This window comes from Ovis canadensis, chromosome 18 (assembly GCF_042477335.2).
Source record: "Ovis canadensis isolate MfBH-ARS-UI-01 breed Bighorn chromosome 18, ARS-UI_OviCan_v2, whole genome shotgun sequence".
In the NCBI taxonomy this organism is placed as follows: Eukaryota; Metazoa; Chordata; class Mammalia; order Artiodactyla; family Bovidae; genus Ovis; species Ovis canadensis.
Window position 1 is genome coordinate 81,220,015 of NC_091262.1, and position 23,082 is coordinate 81,243,096.

The following is a 23,082-nucleotide window of genomic DNA, read 5'->3' on the forward strand; positions in this document are numbered from 1 at the left end:
CACCGCCGTGGTTACAGAGCAAAGCAAACTTTGACCCTGGTTTCCCTGAGGCCCCTGGCCTCACGTGCCAAGTGAGCATTGCCCCACAGCCTGCACCCTGGCAGATAAGGAAAGGCCAAAGCTTGTTCTACAGCTTGAGGTGTTTGGGTTAGATGTGCGAGGGACTTCCCAGCAGCGAAAGTTGTGTGCTACCACAGGGCAAGTGTCAGCCTGGAGTGAGTGTGTGGAGGGGTGGACCCTGCCAGTCCTGGCTCTAGACATGAGGCTGCAAGGAGCATACTCAAGCCTGACCCCTACAAACCTCCCTCTTCATCTTTCTCTCTCGAACCCGTGGCACTGAAATTTGGCTCTAGCCTGCAAGCAAGGCTGCTAGGAAACCCCGTTTGCATTGGCAACCTGGGGCTCTCCAAGAAAGCGGGGTGCTGAGATGGGAGATTGACAGGGAGGAGCTGATGGAAGCTGCACCCCCTGCTGGTTTCCTGGGGGATCAGGAGCAAGTGCCAGGCACAGCCTGGCCAGAGGCAGGGCCAGAAGGAGGAAGAGGAGAGGTTGGTGTTCCAGGCCCTGGGAACAGTTGTGGGGTGGGGGCGGGGCGTGTGAGTGCTGACGCTGGCAGGTAGCCCTAGTCTCATTGGGGAAACTGAGGCCAGCACAGGATGGGGATCTGCGCTGCTTCACCCCAGGCCCCAGCACGGGTGGCCTGAGGTCCTATAGCCGCTGGGGGGCGGGCAGGTATCCAAGGGGCACCTCTTTCCCTCGGGAGCGGCAGGAGACTGACAGGCCAGCCTGACCCCACGAGTCAGCCCGGTGGCCAGCAGAGGTCGCGTAGGGGCCGTGCTACAGGAAGGCTTGCCCTGGTCTGGTCCTGGCCAGCTTCTCCACGGGGAGCCCCTGCCACCCCAGACAGCTTTGCGTTCCCGGCCCCTCAAGGAGACCCCTCCTGCAGCCCCGGCCCCGGCCCTGACCAACGGGCCTGGCCCTGCCTGAGCCCCTGGGCTGCAGGCAGAGGGTCCCGGGCTGGTTTCTGAGCCAGGCGTAGTCCTTGTTCTGCCACTTGCTTTCCAGTCAGAGGCTGTAGGCAGGTTTCGTCAGCTCTCTGCACCTGTGTTTTCCAGCTGCGAAATGGGGGTGCTGCCTGTGCCTCCCAGGCCAGGAGGAGTGAAGCAAGGGCCTGCCATAAAGCCAGGTCTGGGACCCGTGAGCCCATGTTCCCATGGGCCTGGCACGAAGAAGCAGAAAAGACCCTGGGTGCAGGGCTAGGGGGCTCTGTCAGTGAGTCCTGAGGTGGGTGGGGCCCGTGAGTGGGGAACACCCCCGGGGAGGCGGGGGAAGCGGGGGCTAAGCAGCCTGTGAGTGGCAGCGGGAAGGCTGTAGGCGGAGACCCAGGCCCAGAGCCAGAAAGGCAGGGTTTTCCTGGCAGGACCCTCCATGCCGAGGTGGCTCTGTGTGCCCCGGCTGTGTTCCTGTGAGGCCAGCAGAGCGTGAGGGGCTGGGGTCCGCTTCCCAAGGCTGAGTTGGGGTGAATAGGAGGCTAGACGGCAGCTCCTATGAGGGGTGCAGCCAGGGAGGCCGGGGACTGCAGGCAGGACCGAGGCCAGGGCACCCCGGCTGGCTCGGGTGCAGGGCCCTGGCTATTGGCCATCCTGTCCCGGGCTGGGAGGCTGTGCTCAGGACCCTGCCCACCACCAGGTCCCAGGAGGCCTCACGAAGAGCCGAGTGTTTCCCTGGCCATTCTATTGTCCAGGCCAAGCACTGGGGGGAGAGGGCTGGCTCTCCGAGCTGCTTCCGGACTTGAGGACCAGGTTGTCTGGGTGATAAGGAAGCGTGTGTGCATGTGTGTGTGTGTTCACAGATGTGTGTGTTCCTGCAATGTGCCAGCCCCTGTCAGTGCCCAGGGATGGTGGGAGGGGGGGGCTTGCCCAGTGTCTGTTCCTCTGTGCAGCAGGACATCCTGCGTGCCCCCAGAGCGTGGGTCCCAGGCCCCACCTAGCCTGGCCACTACCTTCCCCCTGCGCGGCCCCCTGCTCTTCCCCCTTGGGCTCAGCTTGGCTTCACCATTGCCCACATTTCCTGGGGCTCCTTTGTGGGTGGAGGGTTGTCTCTGGCCCTGAGCCTGTGGCTCCTTGATGAGGCTGGGGGTGAGAGGGTGCGGGGGCCAGCCTGCCCAAGGCAGGACGCTCAGCTTCAAGGACAGGAAACCAATCTGCTGACCCAAGACAGCCTGGGCGACAGGAGGGACCTGGTGTCCCCCTCACTCCACCTGGGTGTGTTCCCTCTGTGGCCCTCCGCCCAGCCTGGGGCCAGCCCTGCTCAAGGGTGTTCGGGTCTCAGCTGCTGTCTCCTGCAGCAGGTGAGCCGGCCCAGTCCTCTCTGAGGCTGGGTCCCCTCCTCTGTGACACAGGAGATGCTGGGAGGCTGTGCCCAGCAGGAGTGGAGGTCAAGGGTAGGTGGGATCGGCCAGAGACCCTGCAGCTGGGGCGCAAGGGGGGGCAGTCGGCCTGCCACCTCCGTGCCTGTGCAGCCTCTCTGTCCTCCTCCCTGGTCTGCTGACCCTGGCCCCTTCCTTCCTGGACTTCATGGGGCCCCTGGACACGTGGGCGGCCCCCTCGGCGGCCAGGATGCAGTCCTCACAGAGCCCCCATAGCTGCCCCAGGGGGGGAGGGGGTCCCCAGGGCCAGCTGTCCCATCTCTCACCTCCTCCTTTACTACCTCAGAGTCCTTTAGGGACCTCCAGCAGGTCAGAGGGTCCCCCTCCCACCAAGGTCAATGTCTGCCCACCATCCATTGGCCCGGGGGGAGGAGCTGGGACTAGGCAGCCCTGAACTAGATGGTGCTTCCCCAGCCGTCTCCCAGTGTGGAGCGCTGGGTGGCTGGCCTGTGCCCTTGTACTGGGCAGGGCGATCAAAATTAATATAGATTAGTTGATTGCAGATCAATTGTAAATCAACTGTATTTAAATTTTTTTAAAAAAGGATTAGGCTGTGGATTCAGACCCCTCTGGGCTGGGAGCCCAGCTCTGCACCTTGCTAGCTGTGTGACGTTGGGCAGCTTACTCCACCTCTCTGGGCCCCAGCTCCTGGTATAATGTGGGGAGCATTACGGGAGAAAGTGCAAATGTGTGGGACAAGGCCCAGCCTGCCTGTCTGCACTCCCTCAGGATGGCAGTTATTGCTATTTAGATGCACCCGTTCCTTGAAGCCCTGTCTGGCAGCCCCCTAAGTGAGTGTCTGCTCTGTTTCTAGAAAGGATTGAGGCCAAAGGGGTGAAGCAATGTGTCTGAAGCCCCAGATGGGGGACTTCCCGGCGGTCCAGTGGTTAAGACTCTGCACTTTCACTGCCAAGGGCTTGGGTTCCATCCCTCCTCAGGGGAACTGAGCCCCCACAAACTGCTCAGTTCAGCCAAAATCAGGAACCATAGATGGAGGTGGTGGGATGCCCCAGGGCCCAAATGGTCTCCGTGCCTGAGCCCCCACCATCGTGCCCCCCTCTCCAAAGAGGAAAGGGCAGAGCTCCCTGATGAGAGGTGTTCTAGCACCCAGACTGGAGGAAGGGGAAGGCCCGGTGGTGGTTTGGGGCAGGTTCCCTCCGCCCTCGGCCTTGGCCGCCCTGCGCAGCACTGGGATTCCCAGAGCGCCTGCCACATGACCCGCTCTGTCCCTGGTGGGACTGTTTGTGGAGCAAGGCTGTTTTCCCGGAAACTGTGCCGTGGAGGAGAAGAGCCCGGGCAGCCCCGGGTCTGAAGTAGGTCAATTTGCATCACCGCCAAAAACTGCTGTGGAAAGCCAGGGCCTTTTAGGAAAGAGCCCAGGCCACTGGGGCCAGTGTGGAGATTCCCTGGTGCCCTGGAGGTGGTGCCATCCTTAGCAGGCCACTGGGATTGGGGTCCTTATGCCCAGCGGGCCCTGCTTTGTCCCATGTGGCCCCACCCACCTCTAGCACCTCCAGCTCTTTCTCCTCAGGCCTCATTTTCCCCATCAGGCAAACACAGAAAGGAGTGCAGGGCCTGGCTTCCTCTCTGGAGGAAGGGTGGGCTGTTAACAAGCAGACAGCTTCGAGGGGACCTGGGAGGACACTGCCTGTCTGCATGCACCTGCCCCGATGGGGGCTCTCCTGGGAGGGGCGGTCCTGGGAGGGTGGCTCCTGGTCAGCTGACCTGACCATCCCGTGGTCCTCGGGTGGTCAGGAGACTCGGGCCAAGGTCAGGTGCAGCTGCCAATGACCCTGAGCAAGTGACTTCCCCTTTGGGGGAGGCTGGGTGGCAGCAGAGATCCCAGCCTCAAGGCCTCCGCTTTTTGCGTCCACTTGTTGCGTCCAAGGCTCGGTTTCCTCACCTGTCAACAGAGGATCCCATGGCTCTGCCCAGTGCACTTCGGGAGCGAGCGGGGACAGCCCCAAGAAACTAGAGGCCCCAGCAAGGGTCCAGGAGAGAAGCAGCGCGCCAGCGGAGCTGGGGCCTGGGAAGCGCAAAGTCATCGCCGGAAGGGAAGTGGGCGGGGCCGTGTAGGAGCCCCGCCCTCGGCCCTGCCCTCCCGCCCGGTGGTCCAGGGGCGGCCAGACCCAGCGACCCACAGGCCCGGTGTGTTCCAGTCCCATCCCGCACGCACCGGGCTTTCTTGCACCTGCCGAGCCCTGTGGCAGGATGCGCGCCCTTCTGCCTTCCCCTCCCCCTCGCCCTGGGAGCTGCGGGAGGGGGAATCGAGGGAGGACGATCAGCACACACCACCCGCGTTATATTCTCTGGCCCCTGTCAGCCCCTCCTGCTGCCGCGCAGGCTGAGGGCGGAGACTCAAATTAACCGACCACACGAGGTCATGAAACAGATTGGGAAATACTTCTTTTTTTCAAAGATGAAAAAGGAGTAGAGGGCAGAAAAAAAAAAAAAAAAGCCTTCCATTTCTGCATCTGAGCTTCCTTGCCCGGCAGACAGTCCTTCCTTGCATCTGACTTAAATGCATCAAGCTGTATTTCAGTTGATCTGTGTGTGCGCGCGTACTCAGCCCTATCTGACTCTTTGTAACCCAATGGACTGGAGCCCGCCAGGCTTCTCTGTCCACGGGATTCTCCAGGCAAGAATCCTGGAGTGGGTTGTCATTTCCTCCTCCAGAGGATTGTCCTGACTCAGGGAGCGAATCCATGTCTCCTGAGTCTCCTGCATTAGCAGGTGGGTTCTTTACCCCTGAGCCACCTGGGAAGCTCTGATCGACATTAGGGGGCTAAGCAGCAGCACACTCATTGGAAAAGACCCTGATGCTGAGAAAGATGGAGGGCAGAAAAGGGTGACAGGATGAGATGGTTGGATGGCTTTATTGACTCAATGGACATGAGTTGGAGCAAATTCCAGGATAGTGAAGGACAGGGAAGCCTGGTGTGCTGCAGGGTTGCCGTGGGGTTGCAAACCGTGGAAGACGCATGAACGACCGAATCACAACAATATGTTTAGTGCGGGCTCGCAGCTCCACCAATGAACGTCACGTGACTGGACCTATCTGTGCCTTGATTTCTTCGTCTGTGGAAAGGAGATAATTAAGGAGCACCCATTTCATCAGATTGTCTGATGCAACCAGTTAACGCATACAAAGCACTTAGGAAAGAGCCTGATGCCTGTGGAGGGGGACACAAGTCAGCTGTCTAATCAAAAGAACCCCAAGCAGGGTCTGGCACGGCTGGTTGAGTTCCCAGGCTCACAGCAGCATTATTCACAACAGCCAAGAGGTGGCAGCAACCCAGGTGTCTGGGGACAGATGAAAAGATAAACAGTGAAACGCTATTCAAGCTTTAAAAGGAAGGACATTCTGACACATGCCGCAGCACGGATGACCCTTGAGGATCTTATGCGAAGTTATGTAAGCCGGCCACGAAAGGACAAACGCTGTCCGTTGGATTCCACTTGTATGAGCTACTTTGAGTGGTCAGGTTTAGAGAGATGGGAAGTAGACTGACGGATGCCAGGCTGGAGGGAGGCTGAGAAAGGGGAGGTCGTGTTTAATGAGTGTGGCGTTTCAGTGTTGCAAAGTGAAAAGAGCCCTGGAGCTGGATGGTGGTGACGGCTGCCTAACAGCGTGTGACTCACTGCCACTGCACTGTGAACTTACAATGGTCCAAATGGGGCATTAGGTAACGTGGATTCTACAACAGTAAGAAAAGTCACCTGTCATTTCCAAGCAGACGGAAGGCATGTGGTGTCCGGGGCCTCCCAAGTCCTGGGTTGCATGCAAAGAGCGGACCATAGCTCTGGGCCAGGTGTAGGGGCACTTGACGTCTGGGCTGGACTTGGGGGGGTCTGCTGCCAGTCCACCCCTGCCTGCTGGCCTCCTGCCAGGTGGAACCGGCCTGCAGCCTGAGCCCCAGCCCCCTGGGGAGGAGGGTAATGGAACAGCAGCTGACCAGGGACACTCCCAACTCCCATCTGATGCTCATTTCCTGCTGAGGGTGGAATTCTTGGCTGGCCTTTGGCTCCTTCTGGAAGTGTCTGGTCTCCTGAGGACTGTTTCCTCATCTGTCAAGAGGGAGTAAGAATAGCTCCTGCCCCCTGGGCCCCACTGACGGTCACACCCCTTGGCTCTCCACGCAGCCCTATTGTTAGAGGGTTGCCCTTGAGCTGGGGGCTTCACAGGACGTGACCCTTGACCCTCATGCCAGAACTCAGGGAAAGGGGAAGTGACTGCCACAGGAGGGCGAGGCAGTGTCTCCCATGCCCTGGTTGCAGCCTGGAGCTCGGGTGAGGCCCCAGGGAGGGAGTGAGGGCATCATGGCAGCTGGGTAAGGGGGTGCCTAGCCTGCCCGGGCGTGTTCTTCCTGCCCCTGCCCATCAGGGTCTGGAGCTCTGAGGGGGTGGTGGGTCTGTGAGCCTGACGCTGTCCCCTCGTCCGTGACCCAGAGCACTTTGGATTCTCCAGCGATTTCCCAATCTGGGGTTAGAAAAGGAGGCTGGCAGGGAGGACTGGGGATTGCCCAATGAGGCCACGGCAGACAGCCACGGAGGCAGTGGGCCAGGACCCCTTGGGTCGTGGCCTCATTACCCTCTCTGGCTGGATGGACTTGCTGTGGTTGCGGGCAGTCCTTCAGTCTTCCCCTCAACGCACTGGGAGCAGCTGGAATGACCCCCTGTGACTGTTGTTTCAGATCTAAAAAATGTCGCCCCTGAGGCCACAGGCGAGAAGGGGCTAGAGTCTGGCTTACTCCAGCCTCCTGAAGCCCCCTCTTCCCACAACAACCCCCCCCAACCCCCTCCTACACTGTCCAGGGACAGGATCGATGTCCAAGCCCCAAACTGGCCCCCGGCCGCCTTTCCCAAGGAGGAAGAGGAAGTTCTCAGTTCCAAGGGGCACTCCCATCTCCCCCCTGCCTTGCCCACTTGGCCGTGCCTCCCAGGCTGCAGAGCTTTGAGCCCAGTTTCCAGGGGGAGCAGGGAACCAGAGGGGAGGGGGGATGGGGGCACACAAAAGGGAGGGAGGAGCAGAAGCTCTGTTAAGGAGCAAAAAGGAAGTCAGTGCCCAGACGGGAAATTCCTGAGCTGCAAGGTCGTTTTCAGAGGGCAGGAATTTCTAGGATGTGAAACAAGGAAGAGGTCCTCTTCCCCAGCTCCCCTCCGGCCCCTTGACTGACCCAGAGAAACAGGCCTCAGATGGGAAACTGAGGCCCAGAAAGCAATGTGACCTGCTGAAGGCCATACCAAGTGAGGAGGAAGCCAGGCTGAGTGAGACTCAAGCCTGAGCTGTTGGGACCCCCAGCTGGTGCCTTTAGGAGCATGGTCTGACCCAGCTTGGGTCCCAGAAAGGGAAAGCGCTTCAGTGGGAGTCCTGCAGGCCTGGGTGTGGGTTCGGACCCCCATTTACTGCCTGTGTGACCTCGGGCAAGTCACTCACTTTTGTGAGCCATTTCCCCTTTTTAAGGAAGCCTGGGCAATGAGAGTGTATGCCAGGCACCAGCGCGGGTGCTCTGTCAAAGGCTGGCCAGCACCCGGTCCCTTAGGGAGCCCCCTCCCCAAGGATATGTGTGGCCACAGTGACCCTCAGGGTGTGAACACTATTTCTGGAAGGGGTGACCCTCCGAGCGGTCAGCCTCAGAGTCAGGTGGGACAGTCCCCAGTACCCCGCGGGAGGAAGCGGACTCCCCACAGCTGGGGGTGAGCTGGGTTGCTAGGAGGTCCTCTGAGCTGCCCGAGGTGCTGGCTCTGTGACGCTTGAAAGTGGTTCTGAGTGCAGAGCCCCTTCCAGTCAGCCAATCAGCAGCTGTTGTCGGACAATGGGTCAGCACCGAACCCATACTGTCCGCTGGGGGGTGCGGGTCTGGGGCCCCACTCAGGCTTGGCGACAGCCAGCCCCGACACCCCGCCCAGGCTGGTGGGAGAGAGTGAGCCCTTCCCGGACACCCCAGCTTGGCAGGCTTCGCCTCGCTCAGGGGGCGCACGCGCGGCCCCGGGCGCGGGGACCCGGGCAGCCCCCCATCACACTCTCTGGGCTTTGGCCTCCGCCCGGGGGTTTTCCGCGGGGACGGCGGGCGGGGCAGGCCGGCCCGACGGGGGTGGAGCCTGCGTCTATTTCAGGCGGCGCCCGGCTCTGAGGCGACAGGCTCGGCCCGGACACAGTAAGTGACCTGCGCTCGCGGTGCGTCCGGTGCGTCCGCCCCAAACTCTCCGCGCGGCTGCCCACCCGCCCCGACGCGACTCGCGTCTCCGGCCCAATCCCGGTAGGGAGCGGCTGGCGCGATGGAGGGAACCCCGCGCGGAGAACCCCAGGTCTTCCTCAGCCCGCCCTTCTAGGGAAACTGAAGCCTTAGGGCTCAGCTGCTGCGTCAGGGTGCAGAGGGTCGAGTTAGATGCTCCCGGTGGAGGGCTCTGTCCTGGGAAAGCCGGGAGGAGGGGGCTGTGGGAAGGGGCCCTAGTGTCCCTTCCTTTGCAGTCGGAGGGGCGGGGGTGGCCCAGGGCGGGGTGGGGGCGCCTGGCTGTATGACAGAGGCCGAGTCACTTCACCTGCCGAGCTTGAATGTCCTCACGTGCAGGGACCAGGGAGGCTGGCCTGGACCTCAGCCCTGACCCGGGGGAGGAGAGTGAGAGTGTGTGCCCGCATAGAAACTGGGGGAGCTGGGCGGACCAGGGAGGTGCCCCAGGCTGTGGCCACACGGTGTGACTCGGAGCATACCCCTTCCTGTCTGAGTGTGCCCAGCCACTGGCCTCGGCTGAAAGGAATGCCTCTCCTGCCCTCTTATGCTGTGTCCGGCCACCAGGGTTAGCCTGACAGACCCTGGGACACAAGACTCAGACCCTTACTGAGGCCTGGCCAGGGGCCAGCATATGCGGCTGTGTGCTCCCCTCACAGCCTCCTTTCAGCAGCACTGTGAGGAGAGCTTCTCCTCCCCATTGCACAGATGGGAAGACTGAGGTCTGTGAAGGCAGGGTGGTGTCTGGTCTACACCCTAGTGGATGGTACAGCCAAGCCCACAGTGGTCTCTCTGCTGCACCAGCGGCCTCAGAGTGAAGGCCTGGGCGGGGGCCAAAGGGGCTGCTGCGGACCTTGGCGCGGGAGGAGATTTTGTGCCCCAGAGGCGAGGAGGAGGTGGTGATGCCCTGCAGGGACCTGCAGGAACCAGGTCTGGAGGCTGGCGGGAGCCTGGCTGGCCTAGGGACGGAGGAGGCGGGGCAGTGAGGCAGAAGTGAGGCCGGTGGGTCCGCAGCCACCCAGGAGGGCCCTGCTCCTCCCCTGGCAGCGGGGGGAGGGGCTGTGTGTGCGGGGAGAGGTGGGGCCTGGGCCCAGGGTGAGGCTGAGTGGCCCTTGCCAACCAGCCGGACCAGCTCCTGTGGGTGCCTGGCATGAAAGCGACATGGACTGGGAGGGATGCTGGGGGAAGGGATGGGCAGGGCAGAAGTGCCTAGTGGCCTTGCACCTGGGGACCCTGGCTTTGGGGCTCCCAGGAGGACCCTCAGCTTGGTTCTGGAGGGGAACTCGCAGTCCAAATGGCACCGGCTGGCAGCTGAGACCCAGCAGTGTAGGACTCTGCCCCCAGTATCTGGTGAGGCTGTGGGAGGAGAGAAAGCCCGGCTTCCTGGCCACTGAGTGGCTCTGGTCAAGCTTGGGGCTTTGGGAAGCGTTCCTGGGAGGATGGGTGGAGGTGGCTGGGCGGGTGGGAAGGCAGCAGGGGATGTGGAAAGTCTGACAGGCCTAATCCCACCCCCTACCCCACCTCCTGCCACCTCAGTTTCCCTTTCTGCAGGGGTGGATCACCCTGTGTGCCTCGCAGGGCTGCTGCAGGGCGAGTTGAAGCCGTGCTGTATGAGTCACAACTTGGTATATTTACTCTTGGGTGGTGGGGCAGGCCCTGTTATGGGTCACCCCAGGTACCAAGGAGGCCCCTTCCCCTCTGCTCCCCTTTCCCAGCCCTGCCCCGTTCCCTTCCTTAGGGTCAGCCGCGTTCCCCTCCACCCGTCCGGGCCTGGCTTCCCCCACGGTCAAGGCACCAGGGCGGGTGCTGCCTCTCTGGATGGTGGCGGTGCCCAGTGCCTGGTGAGCTGAGTTCCAGGCTGTTGACCATGGGGGCGTTTTAAACCTCTCTGAGCTAGTTACTTGAGATGAGGAAAATAGCACCCCTCCTGGAAGGCAGTGGGGAAGTGATGGGATGGGCACTCAGGAAGGGCCCAGGAAATGGAAGCTTCTGCGATGGTGTCGTCACCCAAGTTGGGGAACAGGCAGGGTGCGGTGGAGCTGGGAAGCTGGAGTTTCCTGTCTGAGCTGCTGTGTGACCTCAGACAGGCCTGCGCTTGTCCCTCCGACCTGGGAAAGGGCTTGAGGGGGCACTGTGGTTTCTGTAGACCTGAGCCCCAGGGTCATAATCGGTGTCTGGCCCTGCCTGCCTCGTAATCCCAGCGGGAGCAGCCCTGTTTCTGCTCACCGCGTTCCTCTGGGACCCCAAGCCACACGAGTCAAAAGGAGAACTGAGCAGATCAGAGGATGGGGCTGGGGTGGGATTCCTGCCTCTGCCCAGCCTCTAGCGCCCTGTGACTGTTCTGGACCTCGGTTCTCGCTCTGTGCAATGGGCCAGCAGCCGAGCTCTGCCCCCTCCCCCAGAGTCCCAGTGAGCCTGTGGTCCCCCTCCCTGCCCAGAGGATGGGCTGACAAGGAAGGATTTGCCAAAACGAAGTCCCCTTCTGTCTGGAGCTTCAGGGAGGGCCTGCGGGTTCTGCGGAAGTCGCGTCCAGGGGGAAGGTTGAGTTGCTGGTACCCATCTGGGCCAGGAGACAGCCAGAGCCCTGGCGGTCATACAGGTGAAAACAGATCAACCTGGCCGCACGCCTGGGCTGGGGCGCCAGGGGCCAGTCCCCCGCAACCACTGAGCCTCTCATTCCCTCCGCTGGTCAACCTGCAGGCCTGAGTCGGGGTGATGCTGAAGATGCTGACCTTATTCCAAGGACTCCCAGGCCAGCAGCCTGTGTCCAGGGCCCCTGACTTCCCCAGAAGTGCCCAGAAGTTGCCCTCTACCTCAGAGGCAGAGTCTGAGGCCTCCATGTCGGAGGCCTCCTCCGAGGACCTAGTGCCATCCCTGGAGGTTGAGATGGCCGCGGACAGGGATGAAGAAGAGGCCGGCAAGAAGAAGAAGAAGTCGAAAGGCCTGGCCACCATGTTCAGCGTCTTCACCAAAGGGAGGAAGAAGAAAGGTCAGCCCAGCTTAGCAGAGACTGAGGGTGAGCCTGAGTCCAGTCCGCGGCCGCCTGCCCAGCTGCCCACAGGTAGGCGGGAGCCTCCTCCCCAGGCAGGCAGGGTCTGGGCAGGATGGAGGCTCATTGGAGTGGAGGCCCGGCTCAGCCGGGACAGAGGGGGCAGGGCACGTGGGCGTCGAAGGGCCTCCCGTCCCTGCTTTCATCTGCTGCCCTCTGATCTCAGGATCTGAGCCTGGTGTCCCCTGCCCGGGCTGGGACACCCCGCATGTTTTGGGGGTCTCGGCCCCTGGGAGGTGACCGGGGCGGGGAGCGGGTCTCAGAACCCCAGGCCGCGCTAACGCCGTGTTCTGGCCGCAGTGGAGGAGCTCAAGGCCGACCTGGAGCGCGGGCGGCTGGAGGCGGCGGGGCCGCTGCTGGCGCTGGAGCTGGAGCTGCAGGAGGCCGCGGCGGCGGGCCTCGCGAGCGAGGAGGAGCTGGTGCGGCGCCAGAGCAAGGTGGAGGCGCTGTATGCGCTGCTGCGCGACCAGGTGCTAGGGCTGCTGCGCCGGCCGCTGGAAGCGGCGCCCGAGCGGCTGCGCCAGGCGCTGGCCGTGCTGGCCGAGCAGGAGCGCCAGGACCGCGCGGCGGCGGCGGCGGCGGCCGGGCCCCCGGGGAGCCCGGGGCTGGCGGCCACGCGGCCCCGAGGCTGGCTGCAGCTGTGGCGGGACGGCGTGGCGCAGGCGGCCGCGGAGCGCCTGAGCCGGCGGCCGGCCGCGGACGCCGAGGGCCGCACGGAGGCCGAGCGCGCCTTCCTGCACATGGGCCGCACCATGAAGGAGGACCTGGAGGCCGTGGTGGAGCGCCTCAAGCCGCTCTCCCCCGCCGACTTCCGCGTGGTGGCCGCCTACGCCGAGAGCTACCACGCGGAATTCGCGGCCCAGCTGGCGGCCCTGACGCAGTTCGAGCTGTGCCCGCGAGACACCTACATGCTGCTGCTCTGGGTGCAGAACCTCTACCCCAAGTGAGCTCGGGCGCGGGGTGCCAGGCAGGCGTTCCCCAGGCGGGCAGGGCCTGGGTGTCACCAAGTGCAGGGAGTCCGCTGGGAAAACGGCCCAGGCGGGTCTAGAATCAAAGGGGCAGGGCCTCCAGGGGCTTTGCCCCGGGAATCCTTAGTCTCTCCGGCCTTAGCTGCATCCCACAGTTGGGGAAACTGAGGCACAGAGAATGGGGGCAAGGACCTCATCTTTCATTCCTGAGTTTCCAGTCTGAGTTAGGGGGTGAAGCCGCCTCTGATCAAGAGTCAGGAAGGGCTGTGGCCAGGAGCAGGGGCCCTGACCTGGCCTGCATGCCGCAGGAGGCAGGGGCTCTGCTCTGGGGCCACTGACAGTCTAACAGAAGTAAGGGAGTGAGGCAGAGGGGAGCGAGGACAGGCCGGGAGAGGGAGAGGCGGGGTGGTGTTCCCTGTAAAGGGAGCAGCCCTGCATGGCCCAAGGCTGAGCTGGGAGGCCTTCTGGGAGCAGTGTGGTTCAAAGCAGGCCGAGGGAGCACTCCCAGGCAGGATGGGGAGCATTGGGCCTGTTGGGGAAATCCCCACTGTGCAGGGTGTCCCCCAGTGGCAGAGCTGAGTTCTGGCCACCGAGGCCTGGAGCTCTCAGTTTGGGAGGCGCCTGGTGCTGCCATGGAGAATCCCCAGTACCAACTGGATTCAGATCCGGGCATCCCCTGATGCACCCAGACCCCATGCATCCCTGAGCATGTTGCTGCCAGTATCTTGGCTTTCTCTGCCCACCGAAGCTGGATAAGAAAATCCGGAGACATAGGCAAGAACACAGCAGGCTCCTGCCTCCAGAACTGTGTCCTTGGCTCCATGAGGAACCTAGGGGATCCTATAGCTGGGGGCTCGCAGTGTGTGGTTGGAGATGAACAGAGGCGTAAGGATCCTGTGTGCTTTTCCTCAGCTGTTTCAAAAATAGTCAGCAGGCTGGCGTTGGGTAGCCCAGTAATTTGGGTCTGGCAGTCTGCTGGCCCAGCTGTTGGGTCCATTGTCTTTTGTGGACTGTAGTGAGACTTTCTTTCTATAATGCAGAGGAGAGAAAAACTCGAAGAAGTGGTTTGCAGAGAGGGTGCTGTGAAGGTGAGCCCTGGATATAGAATGTTTTGAGGGGACTATAGGTGCAGCATGTAATTCTCAAATGAGGTTTAATCTTTTGATAAAGAAACTTAGTTACAGACGGCAGATCAGGAACAGGTAAAGAACTGGAGGAAAAAAACAGCATGACACCTGTTTTTTCCCTTATTTTCCTGCAACAAGCATGTCCCTCATTTGATCAACCTGGGTGGGGAGAGACAACCTGCAATGTGGATCGGCTCGGGGCTGGCCCCGCTTGTAGCATAAAGCCTGCAGGAAGCCTGGAGGTGTAGACCGTGTGAGCGATGTCTGAGGCTCTCAGGGACGTTAGTGGTCTCGGTTGGTGCTGGTGGGTCAGCCTCCAGCAGGGGCCCGATGAGGACCAGGTGGGGGTGATGAGTAAGGAGTCAAGGAGAGCAGGGAAGCTGGCCCGGGGCAGGGGATGCCAGAGAGTCCCACCAGCCGAGCGGGTTCCTTCTTGTTGGTCCTGACTCACCAGGAAGTGCCGGGCCTGTCCCGTCTGCCGCTCCACCTTCCTGTCCCGGTGACCTCTGGGGCTTTAACCCGGGGCCCCGTGGGGTCAGTGCAGCCTGACGCTGAGCCCTGAGAGGAGGAGACCAGGGTGGCTCCGTGGAGGTCCGTGTGGCCAGAAGTCTGGGGAGCAAAGGGACACAGTGCATCCAGGCTGGTGGGCCGAGGGATGCGGGTGGCAGAAAGGGCTATTCTTGAGCCTCCGGGCAGACAAAGGCCCTAAGGAAGTGCCAGGGCTGGGCAGTCCCCAGGGGGCTCTGGGACCCAGTGGAAGCGCCACAAGGATGGGTGGATATGCCTCCATCCAGGATGAGGTCGGGGAAGGGCAGACAGCCGTTCCTGCTGGGACTGGCCCTCCTCTGGGGGCAGCAGAGCCTGTCTGAGGGGAAGGCAGGGCAGGGCTGGTGGGATGCAGTGGGAGCACGGTGGGGGATGGTGGGAAGGAGACAGAGGGTGAGAAGGGGAGGGGGAGCCCTCGGAGCAGGGCCAGCAGACTGGAAATGTGGTTCTGCTGCAGCAGGGGGAGGGGGGACTGCTGGAGGCAAGGCAGGGAGCCCGGGAGGAGGGTCCTTCGGTGTGCCAGGCAGGAGATGGGGGCTGGGCCGTGGGGTGCCTCTGGCCGGGTGGCTCGAGGCTGATGGGTTTCGGGAGCATAACCTGGAGTAAGAGTGGACGCAGGAGAGAGTGAACGGAGGCATGGTGATCCGGGGTTCGGGGCCTGGATCGAACTGAGATGGAGAGGCAGGGGTGGGAGGCACTGGAGGGAAGGCAACTGAGCTGTGCAGGGCTCTGGCCAGGACAGGGGGACAGCTCTGGTTTTCCTCACGCCAGCCGCTCTGCCCACAGCGACATCCTCAACAGCCCCAAGCTGTCGCCCGAGCTGCAGGGAGTCAGACTGGGGACCCTCCTGCCTCAGACCCAGATCCGGCAGCTAGAGGCCACGTTCCTCTCCAACGAGGTGGTGAGTCCAGGGCCAGTGCCGGGCGGGGCTGAGGGGGGCGAGCAGGGAGCCTGGCAAGGACGCCCCCGTGGATTTCGCCCTACCCTGAGAGGGCCCTTCCTCCCCTCCAGGCCAGCATAAGGGAGCTGACAGCCCGAGCTCTGGAGCTGGAGTCGGAGCGCTGGACCAAGGATGAGGCCCCACAGAGGCTGGACGACCGCTGCCACAGTGAGCTGGCCATCGACATCATCCAGGTAGCGCCCACTGCCCTGCCCGCACTGGCCTCATCCCTGTGGGCAGACGCGCCTGCCACTGAGCACACACCCCCTTGCTCCATGTCTTACCCATGACCACCCCTGCCCCAGCCCTAGAGCAGGTGGGCTTCTGCTCAGTTTCACCCCCCACCCCCACCCCTGCAGATCATTTCCCAGGGCCAGGACAAGGCCGAGAGCATCACTCTGGACCTGGGCACGCAGATAAAGCCCTTGCTGTTGGAAGAGCTGGCCAGGTTCCTCAGGAGGTGGGTGATGAGCATACATGCCCAGAGCAGGGCTGGGGGCTGAGGGGTCCCTGCCGCCCCCTTTCTCAGAGTTCCAGTCCCTCCCTTGGGCCCCAGGTGGGGATGTTAGCTAGACCAGCGCCCCCTCCCGGCCACTAGGGTGTCTGTTATTATGAGCGGGAGTCCTTGTCCCCCTTGTACCACCCACCTGGGCGCTGAGAGCCTCGGGTCATCTGACCCCCACCCGCCCCCGACCCCGCTCAGCAAAGCCCTGGGAAGAGCAGCCTCCAACTGCAAAGATGCCCTGCAAGGGACTGAGGCCCTGGCCCCCCTTCAGGTGATGCCCCCAGTCCGCGCCCGAGTTCTCTTGGGTAACCGCCTCCCCCCTTCTGCCTGCAGCTCTAGAGGGGCCTGGGGGCTCTGTAGCGCCCTCTCCAGGAGCTCTGCAGGGGCCCTGGCCGCGCCGGGCTGAGCTTGTGAAGCTAGTTCCGGGATGCTTGTGTCCTGGGGGCCCTTGTGTGGAGCGGGAGGCTGGCCGGGCGGCGGCGAGGCTTCCCTTGTCCCAGTGTTTCTGCTGCTCCTACGTGTGCCCTTTCCCTTCCACCAGCTACCAGCGCGCCTTTGATGAGTTTCTGGAGCGATGCAGACAGCTGCGAAATTACAGGGCCAATGTCATAGCTAACATCAACAACTGCCTCCCTTTCCGGTAAGTGCGCTGGGCAGTGGGGGGAGTCACTGTGGCTGCCTGCCTGTGTTGGTGAGGGGGCGGGGGGACGCCGGCGGGTGGTGGGGAGGGCGGGAGGGGGTGGGGGTGCAGAGGGGCGGACTGGGGGCAGGTTCCTGGGATGGGGGAGGAGGAGCAGCCTAAGCAGCGATGCTGAATTAAAATGAGCAAGGTAGAGAGGAAATGCCCGGGCTTACAGGGCAACAGCAAGCATTTGTCTAGTGCTGGCGGGTCAGGCGCTCTCACACAGGGTTTCATTTATCCTGTCAGCAACCTTGTTAAGTAGATACACTGACTGTGTCCATTGAACCGTGAGCACCCTGAGCTATGGAGAGGCTGAGCCACTTGTCCTCAGTTAGAACAGGATGTGGTGTTAGGCGGGTGTTAGGTGGGAAGGCTGGGTCCCGCCTAGGGAGCCTGGATGGAGTGCCTTGGTCTTGCTTCTGCTGGGACAGAGGAGCCAGGGAGGGTTCTAGAGCGATGGTTTAGGGAGATTCGCCTGGGGCTCCCGGGCTGTCTGGATTTAGGGCTGCAGGCTGGGCGGGGCTGGCATGACCTCCCTGCCTCCTGTGCTTCCAGAACGTCTGTGGAGCAGAGGTGGCAGACACCACCAGACCTCCGGAGCTCCCTGCTGAGGCCCCTGAATGAGCTAAAAAGCCACGGCTTTGATACTCTGCTCCAGAACCTGTTTGGGGACCTGAAGGTAGTCCAGCCTCCTGCCCCGCGGCATTTGCTAAGTCTAGTGCTGGGTTCACTGGGAGAGGGCCTAGGGGGTGGTCAGCAGCACGTGCTGAGTCTAGTGGTGGGGTTGCTGGGGAGGGCCTGGGGAGGAGGGGTCGGTGGCACATGCTGAGTCTAGTGATGGGGGGCTGAGGGAGGGCCTGGGAGGGTGGGGTGGGGCATTGGGCAGCAGAAATGAAGACCTGGCTGGAGGAAGTCAGCATTGGGCAGATACAAGGAGGCTGGTGGCCCCCGTGATGTTGAAGTCACCCCCTCCTTCAGCCTCGGGATTGCCCTGGGGTGCGAACAAGAAGCCTCAGAGCCCCTCCCTGTTTGAGGACTCCACCTAGTCCTCAAGCTTGCCTGTAGTTTCCCCTGACGCCCCCAGACCCTCCTGCCAGACCCTGCCTCCCAGCCAGGACACTCAGAGCCTCTGGCGGCTCCCGCCACATCTGCGGGGGCCAGGGCATCCCCAAAGACCCTTAGTGCCTGTACCCCAGGAGGAGGCGGGGGTCCTAGGGGAGGGAGAGGGGGCACTCCTGCCTGCCATCCAGGGGAGCCCCCCTTCACCCCAGTGCCCTGCGGCTGCGGGTGGCCAGGCGGTGACCCTGGATGACTTGGCAGGGTCATCATCATCATAGGCCCAGCCAAGCACAGGGCTGTGTTTATGCAGGAATTTATTTATTTAAGGAGGGAGATGGTGGAGAAGGCCTCAGGGCAGGCAGATGGCAGTCCTGGCTGGTCAGCCTTGGAGAAGGGGACGCAAACCCGGCCTCCACTTCCTGCTGGAGTGCCCGAGGAGTCTTTAATATAACCTGACCCCTGTCCCGGCCCCGTGTGTGTCTGTGCGTGCGTGTCTACTGGGCAGGCCCTTCCTCTGCCGGGTGTGGCCACACAGCCTGACCCTCTCTTGCAGCCGCTGTTCAAGAGGTTCACGCAGACCCGCTGGGCTGCCCCCCAGCAGATCCTGGAGGAAATCATCTCTGCCGTGGCCGAGAGGATGCCTGAGTTCTCAGAGCTGCAGGACTGCTTCCGAGAGGTGAGGGGGTGCTGGGCTGCTGGTGGGGGGACACGCAGGCAGGCGTGTGTGTGGGCACACCCGGATGCGCTTTTTCGCTCTGGCGTCCGCCCCTCCCTGGACCTGGCCTTCAGGGAGGTGGTGGGTTCCCATGGCCCTGCCCGCTCGCCCACCCAGGAGCTGCTGGAGGCGGTCCACCTGCACCTGGTGAAGGAGTACGTCACCCGCCTCTGCAAGCGGCGCCTGGTCCTCAAGACAGCGGAGCAGCAGCAGCAGCTGGCGGGGCTCGTCCAGGCCAACGCCCAGCACATCCAGCAGTTCTGCACCCAGAGCGTAAGCCCCTGCCCACCCCCCACCCTCCCGTGGCGGTGGGCTGCCCTCCTGCTCCAAGCTCTTCACGGGTTAGGACCGCCCCTCTGGGCCTCTCCAAACCTGATGAGGTCTGACCTGAGCCTCTCTGGGCCCCCGGGCGCGCTTCCGGGCAGGGCCAGCCTCTCTCAACAAGCCTGTGCCCGCAGGGCTCCCGGGCTACCTGGCTGCACCACGCCCTCCCCACGCTTGCCGAGATCATTCGCCTGCAAGACCCCAGTGCCATCAAGATCGAGGTGGCCACGTACGCCGCCTTGTACCCTGACTTCAGGTGAGAGCTGGGGCCTCCAGGACCCGGGGAAGGCAGCGTGGTCCCGTGGTTCCCCGCTGCAGTTGGAGCCTTGAGGGGGGTGCAGAGTGACTCCCTGAGGATGGACAGAGCGCAGATAGATACTGGCCACTGTGCCCAGATCTTTACAGCGGCTGTTCACTCGGTCCTCGCTGCCGCCTGCTAGAGCTGACATTCTTCACCTCCATCGTCCAGATGGGACCTGGGGGGTGTGAGGAATGTGTCCAGGGTAACGTGGCTGGTCAGTCGTAGAGCCGAGATAACAAAGCCAGGCATCTGGCTCCATACCGCATGAGCCTTTCCTTCAGAGAGGGATCCGAGACCAGAGGGACCAGGGACCTGCTGGAGGCCGTGGCACGTCCGTAGTGAAGCTGGGGTCCGCCGGTCAGCCTAGGGGTCCTCCGAGGCTTGAGATGTGTCCTGGGGCCTCTGTTCTAGAGTGGAGGCTCAATCCCTGACTGCCTGAGGATCTGGTGAGCCAGGGCAGCGGTCTCTGTGGGTTGAGGCCTCTGGTGTGGTCGGCCTGTCCCAGCATAGCCTGGTCCAGCTGCTGGCTGATCTGGTCCACCTGTTCAGCCACCCATCCAGTTACAGACTCACCCGTCCATCTACCCATCATACAGGCCCCTGCTTACCCATCTGGACGCCCATCTAGCTATCCAGCCATCTGGTCAGGCACTCATCTACCCATCTGTCCGTCCTTCCATCTATCCATCCATCCACCCATCTAGTCATCCACCTGCCCCCCTATCATCTATCCATTCACGGATCCTTGTATCCACCCAGCCCATGAACAGTTATCAAGTGGTCTCCTACTAGCTACCGGCTCTGTTTAGGCACCAGGATGCAAGGAGGTACAAGGCACACCAGGCCTTCTGACAGTCAGATGAGGGTTAGCAATGATGAGGTCATCCGGCGAAGGAGTACTATTAGCAAGTTTTAAAGATTGTTTAACCAAGGTTGTGAGTGGTGGGAGGTGCTGACTTTAGAGCTGGAAAATCCTCTCTGGGGAGGTGGCTTGTTCTAAGTTTTACTGTTTACTTTTGGCTGTGCTGGGTGTTTGCTGCTGCGTGAGCTTTTCTCTAGTTGCAGCAAGTGGGGACTGCTCTCGAGTTGCAGTGCCCGGGCTTCTCATGGTAGTAACTTCTCTCATTGCGGAGCGCGGGCTTGAGGGCTCATGAGCACAGCCTCAATAGCTCTGGTCCATGGGCTTAGCTGCTTGGTGGTATTTGGGATATTCCCAGATCCGGGGTCGAACCCGTGTCTCCTGCACTGGCAGGTGGCTTCTTGACGGGGAGGTAACATGTTAGCTACGTGCTAAGGGATGAGAAGGAAGGACCTGGGGACGAGCATTCTGGGAGGAACAGCCAGTGCAAAGGCTGGACCGGGCAGGAGCTTGGCACCGTTGGAGGCACTGTGGCCCGTGCCGCCCAAGCGCAGTGGGTTAAGCAGAGCAGGGCACACTCGTGGGCAGGGGGTTGGCTGCTGGGCCCTGTGGCTCCAGCCAGGAGTCTGGGGAGCTGGGAAGGGGTATGAGCAGGGGTGTTGGTGAGCGGGCCAGACTGACGGGACCCTGTCTTTACCAGCAAGGGCCACCTGAGTGCCATCCTGGCCATCAAAGGGAACCTGTCCAGCAGTGACGCCAAGAGCATCCGGAGCATTCTAGACATCAACACGGGGCCGCACGAGCCCTCCAAGGCTCTATTTTCGCTTATAAAGGTTGGTTAGCTTTTTCTGCGGCCTGACCTCCTTAGGAGCGCCTGGCGAGCATGGGATACCACTCCGTTTGGGGGCCATCAGACCAGCACCAGCGTCACAGCCCCAGGCAGCCCCTCTGGGAGTCCTGAGTTCTGCTGCTGCTTCTGCCCAGGCCTGGCCGAGGTGTGGGCCCCTGGGCCGCTGGAACTGGACAAGCCATGATGTGTTGACCCCCCTCCTGTGGGGCAGGAGCCGTGAGGGGAACCTCTGTGGATGAGAGTGGAGCTTGCATGCCCTGAAGGAGGGGTCAGGAGGGTGTGTGGCTCGGGGACCCAGCTCCGGGATCACCGCCTGTCCGCGAGGTCCTGCCACACCTGCCTGAGGACCGCCCTGCTCAGGCTGGGTCTCCGGCCTCCCCAGCTCCTGAGCAGGCCCGAGCCTCACCCCTCCTGCCTGCTCTGGTCCAGGGTTGCGTCGAGCTGGCCTCAGCCTGTGAGTACAGCAGAAGGAAGAGCTGGAGGAGAAAGGGGAAGATGAGCTCCTGTCTGGGAAGGTGGGGGGGGACTGGAAAAGGGCCTGTGGGATGACAGGGCAAGTGGGGCAAAGCCAGTGTCCAAGCCCCCGACCCCTCTCATTCCCCTCGGTGTCCCCTGAGGATGGGCCTGGGATGGCCAGGACCTGCTGGGTTTTCTCGGGCTCTGCCTCCCCCGACAAGGGGCCGACCCAGGGATGCATCTGTGGGTCGTCCCTGGAGGTCAGGCTGAGGTCAGGGCAGGACCATCTTGACCTCTGACCCCTTGGCCTCTGGTTCAGTTCCCTGTTGCCAATCTAACAAACTTCCACAGCTTGGGAGCCTAAAACAAGAACTTGTTTTCAGTTGTGAAGGTCAGCAATCTGACGTGGGTCTGGTGGGCTGAGCCAGGCGGTTCCTCTGGAAACTCTGGCGAGGAAGTTCCTTGCTTTTTCGTTTTTAGAGGCCAGCCTCCCAAGTTTCTTGGTTTGTGGGCCCCTTCCATTTCCAAAACCAGCAACGGCCTGTCAAATCCCTTTTGCATCTCAGCACTGCTCTCCTACTCGCCCCTGGTGGTGACCTTTAACCCACCAGACAATGACCTTTGACCTACCCAGGCACTCCAGGATCCTCTTCTGATGTTAAGATCAGCTGATTATTAATTCCACCTGACAGCCTCAATTCCTCTGCTGTGGAAACTAACATAGTCAGCGGCCCAGGGATTAGGATGTGAGCATCTTTATGGGGTGGACATTATTTTGCCCACCACAGCCTTCACCCTGTGAAATGCCTTATCCTCCCCAGGAAAGCAAAGGTTCACTCACCCTCCTCTGCCTGGGGCAGTTGAGATGCAGGCGTGACCCACCCCGCCTGTGCCTGCGGGAACGCCCCTCTGTGACTGGGTTTGTAGCCGGCTCTCCTGGACTTGTCCCCCTTTTTCCAGGTACTGTGGCCAGAAATTGGCCCGTGTAAATGGTTCAGGAAGGCCTTTGTACATTTGTAGAAGTTTGCAGGTTTGAGGTTATTATTATTTTTTGATAGTATGCTTTTGTATGTTTTTTTAAGAACAAACTCTTGGTTTTCATAGCTTAATATAAAGCTGATTTCAAAAGTGACTGTGGAGTGATTTCTCTTGGGAAAGGCTTTCTCAGCCTCTTGGGGTCTGGCAGACTCTGTCCCCAAGCGCCTCCTGCCCACCACTCACTGTGAGCGTGACCTTTGGGAGGGTCTGCTGTGGGCCAAGGCCCCTCACTCCACCCTTCAGTTTCCTCACCTGGAGGTGGTGATCACGAACCTGTCTGACTTCCCCCACAGTCCTTTACAGAAGAGGGGGACAGCGACATTTCAGCTCTGTGTTTCGGGCCCAGCGGGAACTGGCTCTTGTATTCCTGGAACTGACCTTGAAGGGCCCAGCTGTGATCACAGCTGGCCCAGCTCTCCTCCACACCCCATCCTGGCCCAGGATTTAGAGAAGGGCAGAGTCCCTGGGAGGCAAAGGGGAACCTTGGTGAACTCATTCCAGACAGCTGGGGGGTGGGACGGCCGGAGGACGGATGATAGTGGGCGGACGGAGTCTGGGGTCCAGCTGGAGAAGCCTGGACATCAGCGGCTAGAGCCAGAGGGAAGGCCCTTTGGGATGAAATGCGGGTGGGATGGACCCACTGATCGTGGCTAGCACCCAGGGGAGGTCGGGACAGGCCACCCCAGGCTGAGCTCTGAGTGTGGGCTCTGGTCTCTGCTTGAAACTGTCTACCAACAGGGAACTCTGCAGATGGGTCATCTCACAGCACACCAAGATGTGTTGCTTCCAAAGTCTAAAAAGACCTACCAAGAATTTGCCTCTTTTTTTTTTCATGAAAGTGAACGTCATTCAGTCGTGTTCAACTCTTTGCAACAGCATGGACTATACAGTCCATGGAATTCTCTAGGCCAGAATACTGGACTGGGTGGCCTTTCCCTTCTCCAGGGGATCTTGCCAGCCCAGGGATCAAACCCAGTGGTCCACATTGCAGGCAGATTCTTTACT

At 61.6% G+C, this 23,082-nt stretch overlaps 1 protein-coding gene across 2 annotated transcripts; it reads left to right on the forward strand.

Moving 5' to 3' along the window:
* Positions 1-8,239: 8,239 nt before the first annotated feature.
* LOC138423591 (tumor necrosis factor alpha-induced protein 2-like) lies at positions 8,240-22,171 on the forward strand. Of its 2 annotated transcripts, none has more exons than XM_069559669.1 (12): positions 8,240-8,586; positions 11,359-11,719; positions 12,008-12,650; positions 15,135-15,249; positions 15,360-15,482; positions 15,648-15,748; positions 16,335-16,433; positions 17,031-17,154; positions 18,088-18,210; positions 18,367-18,522; positions 18,708-18,829; positions 20,434-22,171. In XM_069559669.1, the coding sequence occupies exons 2-12, from the start codon at positions 11,374-11,376 to the stop codon at positions 20,573-20,575; spliced, it is 2,094 nt and encodes a 697-aa protein (XP_069415770.1). In that variant the 5' UTR covers positions 8,240-8,586; positions 11,359-11,373; the 3' UTR covers positions 20,576-22,171. The 2 variants fall into 2 exon arrangements, with proteins under 2 accessions (XP_069415770.1, XP_069415771.1); XM_069559670.1 differs by having other exon boundaries at positions 8,569-8,688.
* Positions 22,172-23,082: the final 911 nt, after the last annotated feature.

What these genes read in the sequence shown, in the direction of transcription:
- LOC138423591 (XM_069559669.1), top strand. Translation starts at nt 11,374, where the DNA reads ATGCTGAAGATGCTGACCTTATTCCAAGGACTCCCAGGCCAGCAGCCT. An exon ending in ACCTGTTTGGGGACCTGAAG is followed by an intron (nt 17,155 to 18,087) that starts GTAGTCCAGCCT and finishes CCTCTCTTGCAG; the next exon opens with CCGCTGTTCAAGAGGTTCAC. An exon ending in TGCAGGACTGCTTCCGAGAG is followed by an intron (nt 18,211 to 18,366) that starts GTGAGGGGGTGC and finishes TCGCCCACCCAG; the next exon opens with GAGCTGCTGGAGGCGGTCCA.